The sequence below is a fragment of the Macaca fascicularis genome, chromosome 1 (assembly GCF_037993035.2).
Source record: "Macaca fascicularis isolate 582-1 chromosome 1, T2T-MFA8v1.1".
Lineage (NCBI taxonomy): Eukaryota > Metazoa > Chordata > Mammalia > Primates > Cercopithecidae > Macaca > Macaca fascicularis.
In genome coordinates, this window is record NC_088375.1 from 31,247,792 (window position 1) to 31,263,987 (window position 16,196).

The following is a 16,196-nucleotide window of genomic DNA, read 5'->3' on the forward strand; positions in this document are numbered from 1 at the left end:
AAATAGTTCATTTTCCCCACTGAAATTTAGAGTCAGCTTCTCAGTTGCTTTTTAAAAAGATATTAATTAGATTGACAAATTAATTTGGAAGAAATTAAGAGAAACAGCATTATGAAATTTAATCTCACTATTGAGACACATATACACTTCGTGTGGTCTTTCATATAAATCAATAAAGTTTCATACTTTTTGCCATAAATGTCTTACAATTCTTGTTTTATTATTATTATACTTTAAGCTCTAGGGTACATGTGCACAACATGCAGGTTTGTTATATGTGCCATGTTGGTTTGCTGCACCCATTAACTCGTCATTTACATTAGGTATATCTCCTAATGCTATCCCTCCAACCAGCCCCCCCACCCTACAATGTGTGATGTTCCCCACCCTGTGACCAAGTGTTCTCATTGTTCAGTTACCACCTATGAGTGAGAACATGCACTGTTTCGTTTTCTATCCTTGTGATAGTTTGCTGAGAATGATGGTTTCCAGCTTCATCCATGTCCCTGCAAAGGACACGAACTCATCCTTTTTCATGGCTGCATAGTATTCCATGGTGTATATGTGCCACATTTTCTTAATCCAGTCTACCATTGATGGACACTTGAGTTGGTTCCAAGTCTTTGCTACTGTGAATAGTGCCACAATAAACATACATGTGCATGTGTCTTTATAGCAGCATGATTTATAATCCTTTGGGTATATGCCCAGTAACTGGATTGCTGGGTCAAACGGTATTTCTAGTTCTAGATCCTTGAGGAATCGCCACACTGTCTTCCACAATGGTTGAACTAGTTTACACTCCCACCAACAGTGTAAAAGCATTCCTATTTCTCCACATCCTCTCCAGCATTTGTTGTTTCCTGACTTTTTAATGACTGCCATTCTAACTGGCATGAGATGGTATCTCATTGTTGTTTTGATTTGCATTTCTCTGATGACCAGTGATGATGAGCATCTTTTCTTGTGTCTTTTGGCTTCATAAATGTCTTCTTTTGAGAAGTGTCTGTTCTTATCCTTTGCCCACTTTTTGATTGGGTTTGTTTTTTTCTTGTAATTTTCTCCCATTCTGTAGGTTGCCTGTTCACTCTGATGGTAGTTTCTTTTGCTGTGCAGAAGGTCTTTAGTTGTTGTTGATTTCTTTTCTTTTTTTTTTTTTTTTTTCAGATGGAGTCTTGCTCTGTCACCCAGGCTGGAGTACAGTGGCATGATCTCGGCTCACTGCAACCTCCGCCTCCCCGGGTTCAGTGATTCTCTTGCCTCAACCTCCCAAGTGGCTGGAATTACAGGCACATGTCACCACGCCCAGCTAATTTTTGTATTTTTAGTAGATATGGGGTTTCACCATATTGGCCAGGTTGGTCTCGAGCTCCTGACCTTGCGATATGCCTGCCTCGGCCTCCCAAAGTATTGGGATTACAGGCATGATCTGCTGCTCCCGGCCTGGTCTTTAGTTTAATTAGATCCCATTTGTCTATTTTGGCTTTTGTTGCCATTGCTTTTGGTGTTCTAGTCACGAAGTCCTTGCCCATGCCTATGTCCTGAATGGTATTGCCTAGGTTTTCTTCTAGGGTTTTTATGGTTTTAGGTCTAACATTTAAGTCTTTAATCCATCGTGAATTAATTTTTGTATAAGGTGTAAGGAAGGGATCCAGTTTCAGCTTTCTACATATGGCTAGCCAGTTTTCCCAGCACCATTTATTAAATAGGGAATCCTTTCCCCATTTCTTGTTTTTGTCAGGTTTGTCAAAGATCAGATGGTTGTAGATGTGTGGTGTTATTTCTGAGGCCTCTGTTTTGTTCCATTGGTCTATATCTCAGTTTTGGTACCAGTACCATGCTGTTTTGCTTACTGTAGCCTTGTAGTGTAGTTTGAAGTCAGGTAGTGTGATGCCTTCAGCTTTGTTCTTTTTGCTTAGTATTGTCTTGGCAATGCAGGCTATTTTTTGGTTCTGTATGAACTTTAAAGCAGTTTTTTCCAATTCTGTGAAGAAAGTCATTGGTAGCTTGATGGGGATGGCACTGAATCCATAAATTACCTTGAGCAGTATGGCCATTTTCACAATACTGATTCTTCCTATCTATGAGCACGGAATGTTCTTCTATTTGTTTGTGTCCTCCTTTACTTCATTGAGCAGTGGTTTGTAATACTCCTTGAAGAGGTCCTTCACATCCCTTGTAAGTTGGATTCCTAGGTATTGTATTCTCTTTGTAGCAATTGTAAACGGGAGTTTCCTCATGATTTGGCTCTCTGTTTCTCTGTTATTGGTGTATAGGCATGCTTGTGATTTTTGCACATTGATTTTGTATCCTGAGACTTTGCTGAAGTTGCTTATCAGTTTAAGGAGATTTGGGGCTGAGAAGACAGGGTTTTCTAAATATACAATGATATCATCTGCAAACAGGGACAATTTGACTTCTTCTGTTCCTAACTGAATATGTTTAGTTCTTTCTCTTGCCTGATTGCCCTAGCCAGAACTTCCAACACTATGTTGAATAGGAGTGGTGAGAGAGGGCATCCCTGTCTTGTGCCAGTTTTCAAAGAGAATGCTTCCAGTTTTTGCCCATTCAGTATGACATTGGCTGTGGGTTTGTCATAAATAGCTCTTTTTATTTTGAGAAACATTCCATCAATACCTAGTTTATTGAGAGTTTTCAGCACGATGGGCTGTTGAATTTTGTCAAAGGCCTTTTCTGTATCTATTGAGTTAATCATGTGTTTTTTTGTTGTTGGGTCTGTTCATGTGATGGATTATGTTTATTGATTTGTGTATGTGGAACCAGCCTTGCATTCCAGGGATTAAGCCGACTTGATCATGGTGGATAAGCTTTTGATGTGCTGCTGGATTCTATTTGCCAGTATTACATTGAGGATTTTTCGCATCGATGTTCATCAGGGATATTGGTCTAAAATTCTCCTTTAGAGAATTTTAGAGAAGCTTGTTGTGTCTCTGCCAAGCTTTGGTATCAGGATGATGCTGGCCTCATAAAATGAGTTAGGGAGGATTCCCTTTTTCTGTTGATTGGAATAGTTTCAGAAGGAATAGTACCAGCTCCTCTTTGTAACTCTGGTAGAATTTGTTGTGAATCCATCTGGTCCTAGACTTTTTGGTTGGTAGGCTATTGATTACTGCCTCAATTTCAGAGCCTGTTATTGGTCTATTCAGCGATTCAACTTCTTCCTGGTTTAGTCTTGGGAGGGTGTATGCGTCCAGGAATTTATCCATTTCTTCTAGATTTTCTAGTTTGTTTGCATCATAGTATTCCCTGACGATAGTTTGTATTTCTGTTGGATTGGTGGTGATACCCCCTTTATCATTTTTATTGCATCTATTTGATTGTTCTCTCTTTTCTCATTAGTCTTGCTAGCAGTCTATCCCTTTTGTTGATCTTTTCAAAACAACAGCTCCTGTATTCACTGATTTTTTGAAGGGTTTTTTATGTTTCTATCTCCTTCAGTTCTGCTCTGACCTTAGTTATTTCTTGCCTTCTGCTAGCTTTTGAATTTGTTTGCTCTTGCTTCTCTAGTTCTTTTAACTGCGATGTTAGGGTGTTGATTTTAGATCTTTCCTGCTTTCTCTTGTGGGCATTTAGTGCTATAAATTTTCCTATACACACTGCTTTAAATGTGTCCCAGAGATCCTGGTATGTTATGTCTTTGTTCTCACTGGTTTCAAAGAACATCTTTATTTCTGCCTTCATTTCGTTATGTACCCAGTAGTCATTTAGGAGCAGGTTGTTCAGTTTCCATGTAGTTGTGGGGTTTTGAGTGAGTTTCTTAATCCTGAGTTCTAATTTGATTGCACTGTGGTCTGAGAGATAGTTTGCTGTGATTTCCGTTCTTTTACATTTGCTGAGGAGTATTTTACTTCCAACTATGTGGTCAATTTTAGAATAAGTGTGACGTAGTGCTGAGAAGAATGTATACTCTGTTGATTCAGGGTGCAGAGTTCTGTAGATGTCTATTAGGTCTGCTTGATGCAGAGCTGAGTTCAAGTCCTGGATGTTCTTGTTAACCTTCTGTCTCGTTGATCTGTCTAATATTGACAGTGGGGTGTTAAAATCTCCCATTATTATTATTATGTGGAAGTCTAAGTCTCTTTGTAGGTCTCTAAGGACTTGCTTTATGAATCTGGGTGCTCCTGTATTGGGTGTCTATATATTTATGATAGTTAGCTCTTCTTGTTGAATTGATCCCTTTACCATTATGTAATGGCCTTCTTTGTCTCTTTTGATCTTTGTTGGCTTACAGTCTGTTTTATCAGAGACTAGGATTGCAACCCTGCTTTTTATTTATTTATTTATTTTTTTTTTTTATTTATTTATTTTTGCTTTCCATTCGCTTGGTAGATCTTCCTCCACCCCTTTATTTTGAGCCTATGTGTGTCTCTGCACATGAGATGGGTCTCCTGAATATAGCACATTGATGGGTCTTGACTCTATCCAGTTTGTCGGTCTGTGTCTTTTAATTGGGGCATTTAGCCCATTTACATTTAAGGTTAATATTGTTATGTGTGACTCTGATCCTGACATTATGATCTTAGCTGGTTATTTTGCCCATTAGTTGATGCAGTTTCTTCCTAGCATCGATGATCTCTATAATTTGGCATGTTTTTGCAGTGGTTGGTACCAGTTGCTCCTTTCCATGTTTAGTGCTTCCTTCAGGAGCTCTTGCAAGGCAGTCCTGGTGGTGACAAAATCTCTCAGCGTTTGCGTATCTGTAAAGGATTTTATTTCTCCTTTACTTATGAAACTTAGGTTGACTGGATATGTAATTCTGGGTTGAAAACTATTTTCTTTAAGAATGTTGAATATTGGTCCCCACTCTCTTCTGGCTTGTAGAGTTTCTGCCAAGAGATTCGCTGTTAGTCTGATGGACTTCCCTTTGTGGGTAACCCAACCTTTCTCTCTGGCTGCACTTAACATTTTTTCCTTCATTTCAACCTGGGTCAATCTGATAATTCTGTCTCAGGGTTGCCCTTCTTGAGGAGTATCTATGTGGTGTTCTCTGTATTTCCTGAATTTGAATGTTGGCCTGCCTTGCTAGGTTGGGGAAGTTCTCCTGGATAATATCCTGAAGAGTGCTTTCCAACTTGGTTCCATTCTCCCAGTCAATTTCAGGTACACCCATCAAATGTAGATTTGGTCTTTTCACATAATCCCATATTTCTTGAAGGCTTTGTTCATTTCTTTTTACTCTTTTTTCTCTAATTTTGTTCTCTTGCTTTATTTCATTAATTTGATCATCAATCACTGATACCCTTTCTTCCACTTGAACGAATTGGCTACTGAAGCTTGTGCATGCATCACATAGTTCTCCTGCCATGATTTTCAGCTCCGTCAGATCATTAATGTCTTCTCTACATTGTTTATTCTAGTTAGCCATTTGTTTAATCTTTTTTCAAGGTTTTTAGATTCCTTACGGTGGGTTCAAACATCCTTCTCTAGCTTGGAGTAGTTTGTTATTACCGACCTTCTGAAGCCTACTTCTGTCAGCTCATCAAAGTCATTCTCTGTCCAGCTTTGTTCCGTTGCTGTTGAAGAGCTGCAGTCTTCTGGAGGAGAAGACGTGCTCTGGTTTTTAGAATTTTCAGCTTTTCTGCTCTGGTTTCTCCCCATCTTTGTGGTTTTATCTACCTTTGGTGTTTGATGTTGTTGACCTACAGATAGGGTTTTGGTATGGATGTCCTTTTTATTGATGTTGATGCTATTCCTTTCTGTTTGTTAGTTTTCCTTCTAACAGTCAGGTCCCTCAGCTGCAGGTCTGTTGTAGTTTGCTAGAGGTGCCCTCCAGACCGTGTTTTCCTGGGTATCACCAGCGGAGGCTGCAGAACAGCAAATATTGCAGAACAGCAAATATTGCTGCCTGATCTGTCCTCTGGAAGCTTCATCCCAGAGCAGCATCTGCCTGTATGAGGTGTCAGTTGGCCCCTACTGGGAGGTATCTCCCCGTTAGGCTACATGGGTGTCAGGAGGCAATGTGTCCATTCTCAGAGCTCAAACACTGTGCTGGGAGAACCACTGCTCTCTTCAGAGCTGTCAGACAGGGATGTTTAAGTCTGCAGAAGTTTCTGCTGCCTTTTGTTCAGTCATACCCTGCCCACAGAAGTGGAGTCAACAGAGGCAGCAGGCCTTGCTGAGCTGTGGTGGGCTCCACCCAGTTCGAGCTTCCCTGGCTGCTTTGTCTACCTACTCAAGCCTCAGCAATGGTGGATGCCCCTCCGCCTGCCACGCTGCTGCCTCACAGGTTGATCTCAGACTGCTGCTCTACCAGTGAGCAAGGTTCCATGGGTGTGGGACCCACTGAGCCAGGCACGGGATATAATCTCCTGGTGTGCCATTTGCTAAGACTGTTGGAAAAGCACAGCATTAAGACAGGAATGTCCCATTTTTCCAGGTACAGTGTGTCATGGCTTCCCTTGGCTAGGAAAGGGAAATCCCCTGACCCCTTGTGCTTCCCAGGTGAGGCAATGCCCACCCTGCTTCAGCTCACCCTCCATGGGCTGCACCCACTGTCCAACCAGTCCCAATGAGATGAACCAGGTACCTCAGTTGGAAATGCAGAAATCACCTGTCTTCTGCATCGATCATGCTGGGAGCTGCAGACTGGAGCTGTTCCTATTTGGCCATCTTGTAATGGACCCATGTCTTACAATTATTTTGTCAGATTTATTCCTAGTTCCTTTATCATTTTGTTATGAATAAGATCTTTATTTTTATCACATTCCCTTGTTGTTGATGGTATATAGAAAGTTACTGATTGGGATATTGGTCTTATGTTCATATTCTTCCTAAACTCTCTTAGTACTAATAGTAGATTCCCTTGAATTTAAGTCTATGTACCTATGAATAATCAGAGTTTTGTTTCTTATACTCTGATCTTTATATCCAGTAGTATGCTGGTAAATGTATAACTAGTTACCTGGAGAGAAAAGCCCTGATTTGTATCATTAGCCAATTACTGTGATGTATGGCCCAACATGGCCAATTTCAATAGCTATCAACATGACATCAACCAATTCACAAAAACTCTGAAATTTTAACAATCAGTTCTTCAGAGCTCATAAAAGCTGGCTCTAGCACAATACTGTGTTATTTCTCTACCCTTCTTACTGCTATTGCTGGAAACTCTATTATAATGATAAATGGAAGCCATAATAACAAATATCTTAGTCTTATTTCTGATTATAAAGAATGTTTCTGAAAAATTCAATGTTGGGTAAGTTCACTTCAGGTTTTTGATAGACAGCCTTAAGGAAAGTTTCTTCTATTCCGCTTTCCCTAAGAGCTTTCATCACAGGCCAGATGCAGTGGCTCATGCCTGTAATCCCAGTGCTTTGGGAGGCCGAGGTGAGAGCACTGCTTGAGCCCAGGAGGTAGGGAGGCTTGTCTCAAACTCCTGGGCTCAAACTATCCTCCCACCTTGGCCTCCCATAGTGCTGGGATTACAGGTGTGAACCACAATACCTGGCTCTAATGATTTTTTTTAAATCTTACTTCTTTTCTGTGTTAATGTTCTATGTTTTCAATTCCAAATATTATTTATGCTGTCTCTCTCTGATAAATATTATCAAAGGTCGGCTGGGTGCGGTGGCTTACACCTGTAATTCCAGCACTTTGGGAGGCCAAGGCAGGTGGATCACCTGGGGCCAGGAGTTTGAGACCAGCCTGGCCAACATGGCGAAACCCCCTCTGTACTGAAAAATACAAAAATTAGCCAGGCATGCTGTTGCATGCCTGTAATCCCAGCTACTGAGGAGGCTGAGGCAGGAGAATTGCTTGAACCCAGGAGGCGGAGGCAGTAGTGAGCCAAGATTGCGCCACCGTACTCCAGCCTGGGTGACAGAACAAGACTCTGTCTCAAAAAAAAGAGAACGACAACAAATATGTGTGTGTGTGTGTGTGTGTGTATACATATATAAAATCAAATGTTTTTCAACTGTCATTTTCACTGAACCTGATTTTGGTATTGTCAATCCTTTCCTTTCCATCTATTCTGTTTTCTATTTCTTTTCTTTCTTGGTTTTCTTTCTTTCTTTTTTTTTTTTTTTTTTCTTTTTTGAAACAGAGTCTTATCATGTCACCCAGGCTGTTGTTGAACTCCTGACCTCAAGCAATCCTCCTGCCTCGGCCTCCCAAATTGCTGAGATTATAGGTGTGAGCCTCTGTGCCTGGCCTCTGGCCTATTTCTTTATTTTCAACGTCATTAATTTATTCAATTATTTTTCTTTTACTTTCTTTGGTTACTCAGTTGTTCTTTTTCTAACTTCTTCAGTCAAATGTTTTGTTTCCTAATATTTTTATGTTTTGTATATTCTAATATAAATATTATACTAGAATTTTAATTTTAGTTGTATCCCATGGGTTCAGACATAGTGATGCTGTTGTCACTTGAACATTTCATAATTTTCATTATTTCTTCTGTGACCAATAGATGATTTAAAGTGTGTTCTTGGTTGGGTGCAGTGGCTCACACCTGTAATCCCAGGACTTTGGGAGACCAAGGTAGGTGGATCTCTGGAGGTCAGGAGATCGAGACCAGCCTGGCCAAAATGGTGAAACACTGTCTCTACCAAAAAATACAAAAATTAGCCAGGCACGGTGACCCATGCCTGTAGTCCCAGCTACTCAGGAAGCTAAGGTGTGAGAATTGCTTGAAGCTGGGAGGCGGAGGTTGCAGTGAGCTGAGGTCATGCCATTGCACTCCAGCCTGGGCAACAGAGTGAGACCCTGTGTCTCAAAAAATAAAAATGAAAATAAAAAATAAGTAAGTGTGTTCTTGGTTTCAGTTTTCAGTTATCTTTTTGTTACTACTTTTTAATTTTATTTTGTCATAGTCACTGATCAAAGACTATATGCTATAGATTCTCTGATAGTTGTTAAGACTTCCTTTATGGCTTAACATACGATCAATATTTTTAAAATGTTCCATGTGAGCATGAAGAGAGTGTATATCCTTTCTTTGCTGAAGATCATGCTGATGATCATTTTTTTGTTTTCTACCACGACCACATATTATATTTGCAATCTGAAAAAGTAATTACTGAATTTAAAAAGCTAATTAGATGATTGCTAACAATTAATAAATCTTCAGGGGAAAGAGATAACAGTAAATTATTACACATTTACTATATATCAATTTACAATATGCCAAGCACTAAAATATTTATTTTATCCTATTTAATCCTCATTATACCCTGTAAGGAAAATATAATTATTGTCCCCATTTTGCAGATGGAAAAACAGAAACACAAAAAGACTAGGTAACTTGCCAAGTCACACAGCTAATAAATAGTGAAGTCTATGTTCTAAAATACTATACTATGTAATATCAACATTGACATTTACATGTATACACATACATATACCCATATAGATGTATATACACATATATGTAAAGTATAAAACAGGCACATCAAATATATCTAACCTGAAATATATTACATGGCATCTTTAGGTCATCATAAGTAATACTGATGAGAGAAAAAAGACAAAATACCTCTGGTGGTTTTTTCATTCAGATTCACACCGTATTTTGCCAAAGCTCTAATCACATCACTTTGCCCAGCCATGCAAGCTGCATACAACAAATTTCTCCCAACGATGTCTTCTTCTAAGAGAAGCTGCATGGCCTGTTCATGATGAGGATTCTCAGGATCTTCAAAAATCTTCTGCAAACCCTCTACATCCCCTGTGAGAGCAGGTTGTAAAAGGGGGTTCCTGGGGCCTGTTTCCTCTGGTTCTTGGACTTCTTCTTCTTCATCTTCCTCTTCCTGCTGTGAGAAAAATTCTGAACTCTCTGACTCTGGAGGTCCTTCTGACTCCATTAACTCCAAAAATACCTATGACCAAAAAAATTAAAAAGTGATAAAAATCTACTCAAACACATCAGTATTTGTTTATTTATTTGCTCAGTCAACTGACAATATAGATGGTATAAAAATACTTAACTAGTTGAAAATAACTATAAAGTAAGATACTTCAGCAATTCCATCAATAAAGTTTATTGTGTACCTATTATGACTAAGTACATATAACACGGCTCAAGTATATACTAAAATGTTAAATGTGTGAAATAAATAATAAATTCAATAGAAACAGAAGATCGTATGATCTAAATTCATTAGGAAGAGATTGAAAAAGAATGTCTAAGAGACCCACCTGCCTAAATAAGGGTCCCTGTATGAGAGAAGTGAGAAATATAATAGGGTTACTGGAACCAGATTATAAAGACTTTAAAAATTAGGCACCGACATTTAAACAGAATTCATTCGCTCAGTAACACATACTGAAAGCACTGTGTAAATTGTGAAAACCGGAATCAGATTTATTTCCTACCCTCAACAAGTTACTATTTCAAGGGAAAAAATATGAAATGCACAAAATAAGTGTAATAAAAGGTGACAAGTAGTAAATACCATAACGAAAGAAATGCTATAGGAGTTTAGAAGGGATAAGATTAATTCTAGATAAAATTATTCAAGGATGTCTCTTTTTTTTCACATCAGACAGGAAACGTGCCCATGTTGTAACAAGGTTTGAAGGAGGTACCTCTCAAACATGAGCATGAAAACCCAATAATCACACCTATGAATTACGAAAGGATCTAACTAAGGATGTCTTGCTAGTGCTTCAGTCTGTCAGAACACAATATTAAACCGGGAAAGATTCAGAGAAGAGTACCAGAGACCCTTCACACATACAAGAATGTTTGTGGCATCACTGTTCACAACAGCAAAAAACCCAGAAGGGAAAACCAATGTCCAAGAAGAGGAGCATAAACTGGTATATTCAAACAAAATGGTATATAACTGTTAAAAGAAATAAATTACAGTGGTATGCCATACGGTAGGCAGCTTCTGACAAGGCTCCCAATGTCCCACCCCTGCCTCCTGGTATTCATACCGTTGTGTAATTTCCTCACCTTGAATGTGGGTTGGACCTAGTGACTGGCTTCTAATGAAGAGAATACAGCAATAGTGAGGGGATGTAAATTCTGTAATTCAGTTACAGTAGACTGTGATTTTGTCTTGCTGATATTCTCTCCCTTGCTCTTCTCATGTGCTGTGATGGAGAAGGCCACCTTTCAAGGAAGGAGGGTGATCTCTGTTCAACAGCCAGTAAGAATCAAGGCTCTTAATCCAATTCCATAAGGAACTTAATTCTGCCAGCAATCACCGAGTGAGCATGGAAGTAGATCTGGCCCAGTTAACCTTGAGGTGACTATGGCCTCAGGCAACACCTTGATTATAGCCTCATGAGAAATCTTCAAGTAGAGGATCCAGCTAACCTGTGCCTAGATTCCTTTTTACCCTAACAAGCTTGGGGCTAATTTGTCACACAGCAGTAAGACACAGAACAATATAAATGAATCTTATCAATATATCACATGAAAAATATAAATCCAAAAGATTTTATATATATATAGATATATTTTTGTCAAGTGAAAAGTAATTGAACAGACTTTTTAGGAATACAAGTAGATGCAGTAACACTACACAGAAATAAAAGACAAAAAGCAAGATTGAACACAGATTCAAGATCATGTTTACCAGGATGAAGGGTAGTGGGAGAAGACGAGATGCTGGAAATGTGATAAAGGGAATCATATGTTTAGTAAAGAATATTAACATTTAAGTTGAGCCATCAGGAATGGGCAAGACTGTCATTCAGAAGTCAGAAGGAAAGAAATTCCAGATGGAATAACTAAGTTAAAGCACCAAAGCAAAGATCACAGGTATTTTTGGTAATGAGCATGTTGGCCAATTTGGTTAAGTATAAGCCATTCAAAATAAGCAAGAAGTCTGCTCTTAAAAAGAGCCTGGGATTGCATCAATAAGTCTGAACTTGATTCTGTAGGCAACTGGTAGAGCAAGGAACAATTAAGGACAGTTAGCTGAAGGTTTTAGTGCTAGGAACTAAGTAGGTTTCAAGGAGATTGGTCTGACAAGCCTGAGTGACATAGATTAGAGGAGTAAGAGACTAGAGGCAAAAAAGAAAAATTAATTAGACAGTTATTGGAGAAGTCTAAATTAGTGTGAATTAGGGCTTTAATTATTCACTCATATAATTCAGTGTTTAATGGATTCCTTCCTCTATGCCAGGCACTATGCTAGATCCTGAGGATTCAACAAGTTAGGAAAGATCCCTCCTATCATGAAGCATATATTCTGATTGTACGCAGGCAATAAAAAATAAAACAAACGTGATAATTTTAGACTGTTATAAGTGTTTCCAAGGAAATAAACATGGTGAAGCACTAGGAAGTAACAGGGAAGTGAAGAGAAAAAACTTGAAAAAGAAAAATCAAGGTGATATTGAAGTAGGACTGCAGAGAATGACAAAGACTATGAAGGCCACAGGAAAATGGAACAGAAATCCAAAGCAGGGGTTAAAGGCCAGAGAGCAAATATTTTAGGCTTGTGGGCCCTCTGTCTCTATTCTAACTACTCAACTCTGCAGTTGTTGCTTGAAAGTAGTTATAGACAATACACAAATGAATGGGTGTGCCTGTGTTTGAAGAAAACATTATTTACAAAACAAGTGGTGTTCCACAGGCCATAGTTTTCTGACCCTGTTCTTAAGAAATAACAGTCCTAAAGAGTGCTGAAAGAAAAGAAAACTGTCATTTACTTCTATGGTGAAGTAAAGAAAATAAATAGGATAATAGTTGAAAGCTCATTGTGATATGCATTTTAAATTGGTAGAATATTACAATCTTCTCTATTACTACACTACATTAATCCCTTCCTTCTATAAATGTGTATAATGCTTGTAAGCCATTAGGAATTCTTTGGCTGTAAATAATAGAAAAGCCAAATAAGATTGGCTATTTAAAAGTAGGAGATTCTTTTCACACATGAGAAATTTAAAGATGGAGATGGTTCAGCAGCTCAAAAATATAGATTCAATCTCTATCACTCCATCATAGTTAGTGTGTAAGACTTTCATCTTCACAACTCTTGCCTCATGTTATAACTCCTGGAATCTCATCTTAATTCATGGCAGGAAAAATGGGGAATCTCCTAGAGGACACCAGTGATATCAATCCCTCCAATCCCTCTTAAGGGGAAAGCAAAACAAAAATCTTTCCTAACAAGTCCCAACAAACTTCCAGTTAATATCTCAAAGGCCAGACTGTACAATGTGGTGTGGCTACCCCATCTTTAAGAGGAGAGGGGGAGAAAAAAGCAAGTTTCTTGATTTTCCAGTCTCTATGATAGAGGCAAGCAAGGTAGACAGGGATTGGAAACGGGAGTTCAGTTACCCAATCAACAATGACTCAACCATAAGATTCGGTGCATGTCTTGTATTTGAGATGGTTTAGTTCAACTCTTTCATTTTACAGAAGAATTACAGTGGAAACTTGTAATTCTTCAGTGTCTGACATCCAACTCCCTACCCTTCCAACACACACACACACACCTTCTTTAAAGCACACCTATCTCAGTTTCAGATAATTCTAATAAAAGATATAGCTAACTTCCCACACCAGAAGATAAAGAAGCAGGATTCTTCTTTTCTCTCTCTCAGTACAAGCCTGGGGGCAGGTACATTATTTAAGCTCAGCCAATCAGGGGCTCCATCCTACGATCTTGACTCTTAAACAAGGGATACAAGAAAATGAGGCTAGTTGAAGGGCATTCATCACAAGCGACAGAAATAGTATGCTGATCAAACTTCCTTCTATGAGAAGATGCTGTGGTTCTTGTGGTCTGATCCTCCACAGTTCCCTTGGTTTCCTCATTTTCAGCCTCCCAGTAATTACTAGTTGTCTTCCCCAAAATCTAATCTCCTTTTGTTTTGGAATAGAACCCCACCCTCTTCTTTTGGAATAGAAGCCCACCCTCTTTTCTTTTAACAAGACTTTTTTAAAACTGATCTTTACGGTGGAATAAGACTATTTTCCAGTCTCTCTTGTAATATTGGTGTTGCCACATGCCCAAATAGTAAGCAATAAGATCTAAGCAGATATATAGAGTGCAAATTCCAGGAATGCTTAATTCCTTCTCACTGGATTTCAAACATAATAGCTGGAGCTTGAAAGGATAATGGTTGGTCTCTTCAAATACATATGTATTATTTTATATCTTGTATAAATTATTTCTGTTATAATACATAATATATATTAGTTTGACATTTCATTTTAATTTTATATGTAAATATATGTAACTTCTATCAATAGAGTGACCACATAATTTATTGATTGGTAACAATGGACAATTTTACCATGGATACATTGCATATATTTGTACATATATATTTCTTTTTAAAACAAAGCAATATTTCTCTTTACTATAGGTAACATATCACTGTTTTTTGTCCCATTTTTATTTTTTTAAAACTGGGTGCCACCTACTAAATTGACTGCATCACCCACTAAATGGGATGCAACCCACAGTGTGTAAAAACATGGGTCTTGAATAAGCACTATGGAGACTATACCAGGAAATCAACAAGAAGAACTCTAACAGAAGTTAAACAGCTTGTGTTTATGGTTAATAGCTTGGGTGACATATGTCCCAATGTATGCAGGACATTTCCCGTTTTATCTGTTTTCCTGGTATAATTTTTAATAGCATCTACTTTCACTCTCAAAAGTGTCCATTATTATTAGACAATAATTTTGTCACTCTATTAATAGTAGTCATAATCTTTTGAAACATTTCTGCTAAAGATATCCATATTCAAACCTTGCAGAATAGAGGCAGGATGTGTTAGGAATGGCTTTCACTGGCACACCAGGGACCCAGCCATGAGAACTTGAAGATACTGAGAAATTCCTATTTTTGTTTCACAGGTATTCCTGTTATGAGACCTAAAATAGCTTTACATCTCCGACATTCCAACTACCCAAATCCTATTTAGGCCGAGCTATAAACCCACTTTCTTCCTAAAACTTTCCTTAATTCCTCTCTTGAGTGCACACTGGCCTCTCAATATTCTGAACTCCAAAGGCCATTGTGTATAGTCTATACAATAGAACCTACCAAATATGATATTATATAATTTTCTAATTGTTTCAAGTATGTAAGACATCTATCCAATTACGTTGTAAACTTGCTGGGGGCAGGAATGAAGCTTTACATTTCTTTGTGTTACTTTCAGACTTACCACAATTCTTAACAAGTTGTATATATTCAATAACTCTTAAAGTCAAGCTTGCAATTCCCAGTGCTTCTTTTCGTAGCCAAGAGCAATGGGTTTTGGAGTCAGAGAGACTTGAGTTCACAATCCAATCCTGCAATTTATTAGCTGCAAAATACTGGGCAATTTACCTACTCTCTTGTAGGAATAACACTAGAGTCTAGACTATGATTGTTCTAAGAATCAAAATAAATTAAATGATGTACATACCAAGCACATGGGGAACATTTAGTAAATACAAGCTACCATTATAATTATTAGGTCATCATCAAACCTCCAGCAAAATAATCCATGAAGCAAAAGAAAAGATGGTAATGCTACTATTTATTTTCTTTCTTTTTTAAAAAAAGAAAACAACAATAACAACAACAACAAAAAAAAATTAGTTCCTGCTATATTGCACAGACTGGTCTTGAATTCCTGGCTCAGGCTATCCTCCTGCCCTGGATCCCAAGTAGCTGGGCTCACAATCTTCCTGCCTCCACCTCCCAAGTAGCTAGGACTACAGGCCCATGCCACCAGGCCCAGCTCTTTCTCTTTTTTGAATATTCCATAGTTTATTCCTATGCAGGCTATGAATAAATAATTTTCTACCCTACCACCACCAGATATTTGATTACCAACATATCATTCCACATCTAGAGATCAGTCTGATCCCAGGTTAATTCAGAGATATGCAGACAAACTAGATCAAATCTTGCACTATGATTTGGGCCAGAATACTCACAGCTACTCTTGTTATACTCTTAAATGGAGCTTAATTTCTATATCAGCCCAGAACCAACATAATGAGGGCAGCGGTTCTCATATTCTTTGATCTCAGGGCTCTTTACAGTCTTAAAAATTAAGAACCCCAGGGAATTTTTCTTTATGTGGGCTATATCTAAATTAATATTTATATGAGAAATTAAAACTGAGGCCGGGTACAGTGGCTCACATCTGTAATCCCAGCAGTTTGGGGGACTGAGGTGACTGGATCACTTGAGTTCAGGAGTTCGAGACCAGCTTGGGCAACATGCTGAAACCCCATCTCCACAAAAAATACAGAA

General features: G+C 38.4%; 1 protein-coding gene and 1 non-coding gene across 5 annotated transcripts in view; both read right to left on the reverse strand.

The window, feature by feature from the left end:
* Positions 1–16,196, reverse strand: part of ANKRD45 (ankyrin repeat domain 45) — a 71,592-nt gene that overhangs the window by 43,681 nt on the left and 11,715 nt on the right. For all 4 annotated transcript variants that reach the window (XM_065526883.2, XM_065526847.2, XM_074014405.1 and 1 more), the window contains one exon: positions 9,500–9,842. In XM_065526883.2, coding sequence (XP_065382955.1) covers positions 9,500–9,842 — 343 coding nt within the window. The remainder of the gene's footprint in view (positions 1–9,499; positions 9,843–16,196) is intronic.
* LOC123571219 (small nucleolar RNA U13) lies at positions 10,503–10,606 on the reverse strand. Its single transcript, XR_006695403.2, has one exon. It is a non-coding gene; the product is annotated as a small nucleolar RNA U13 (small nucleolar RNA).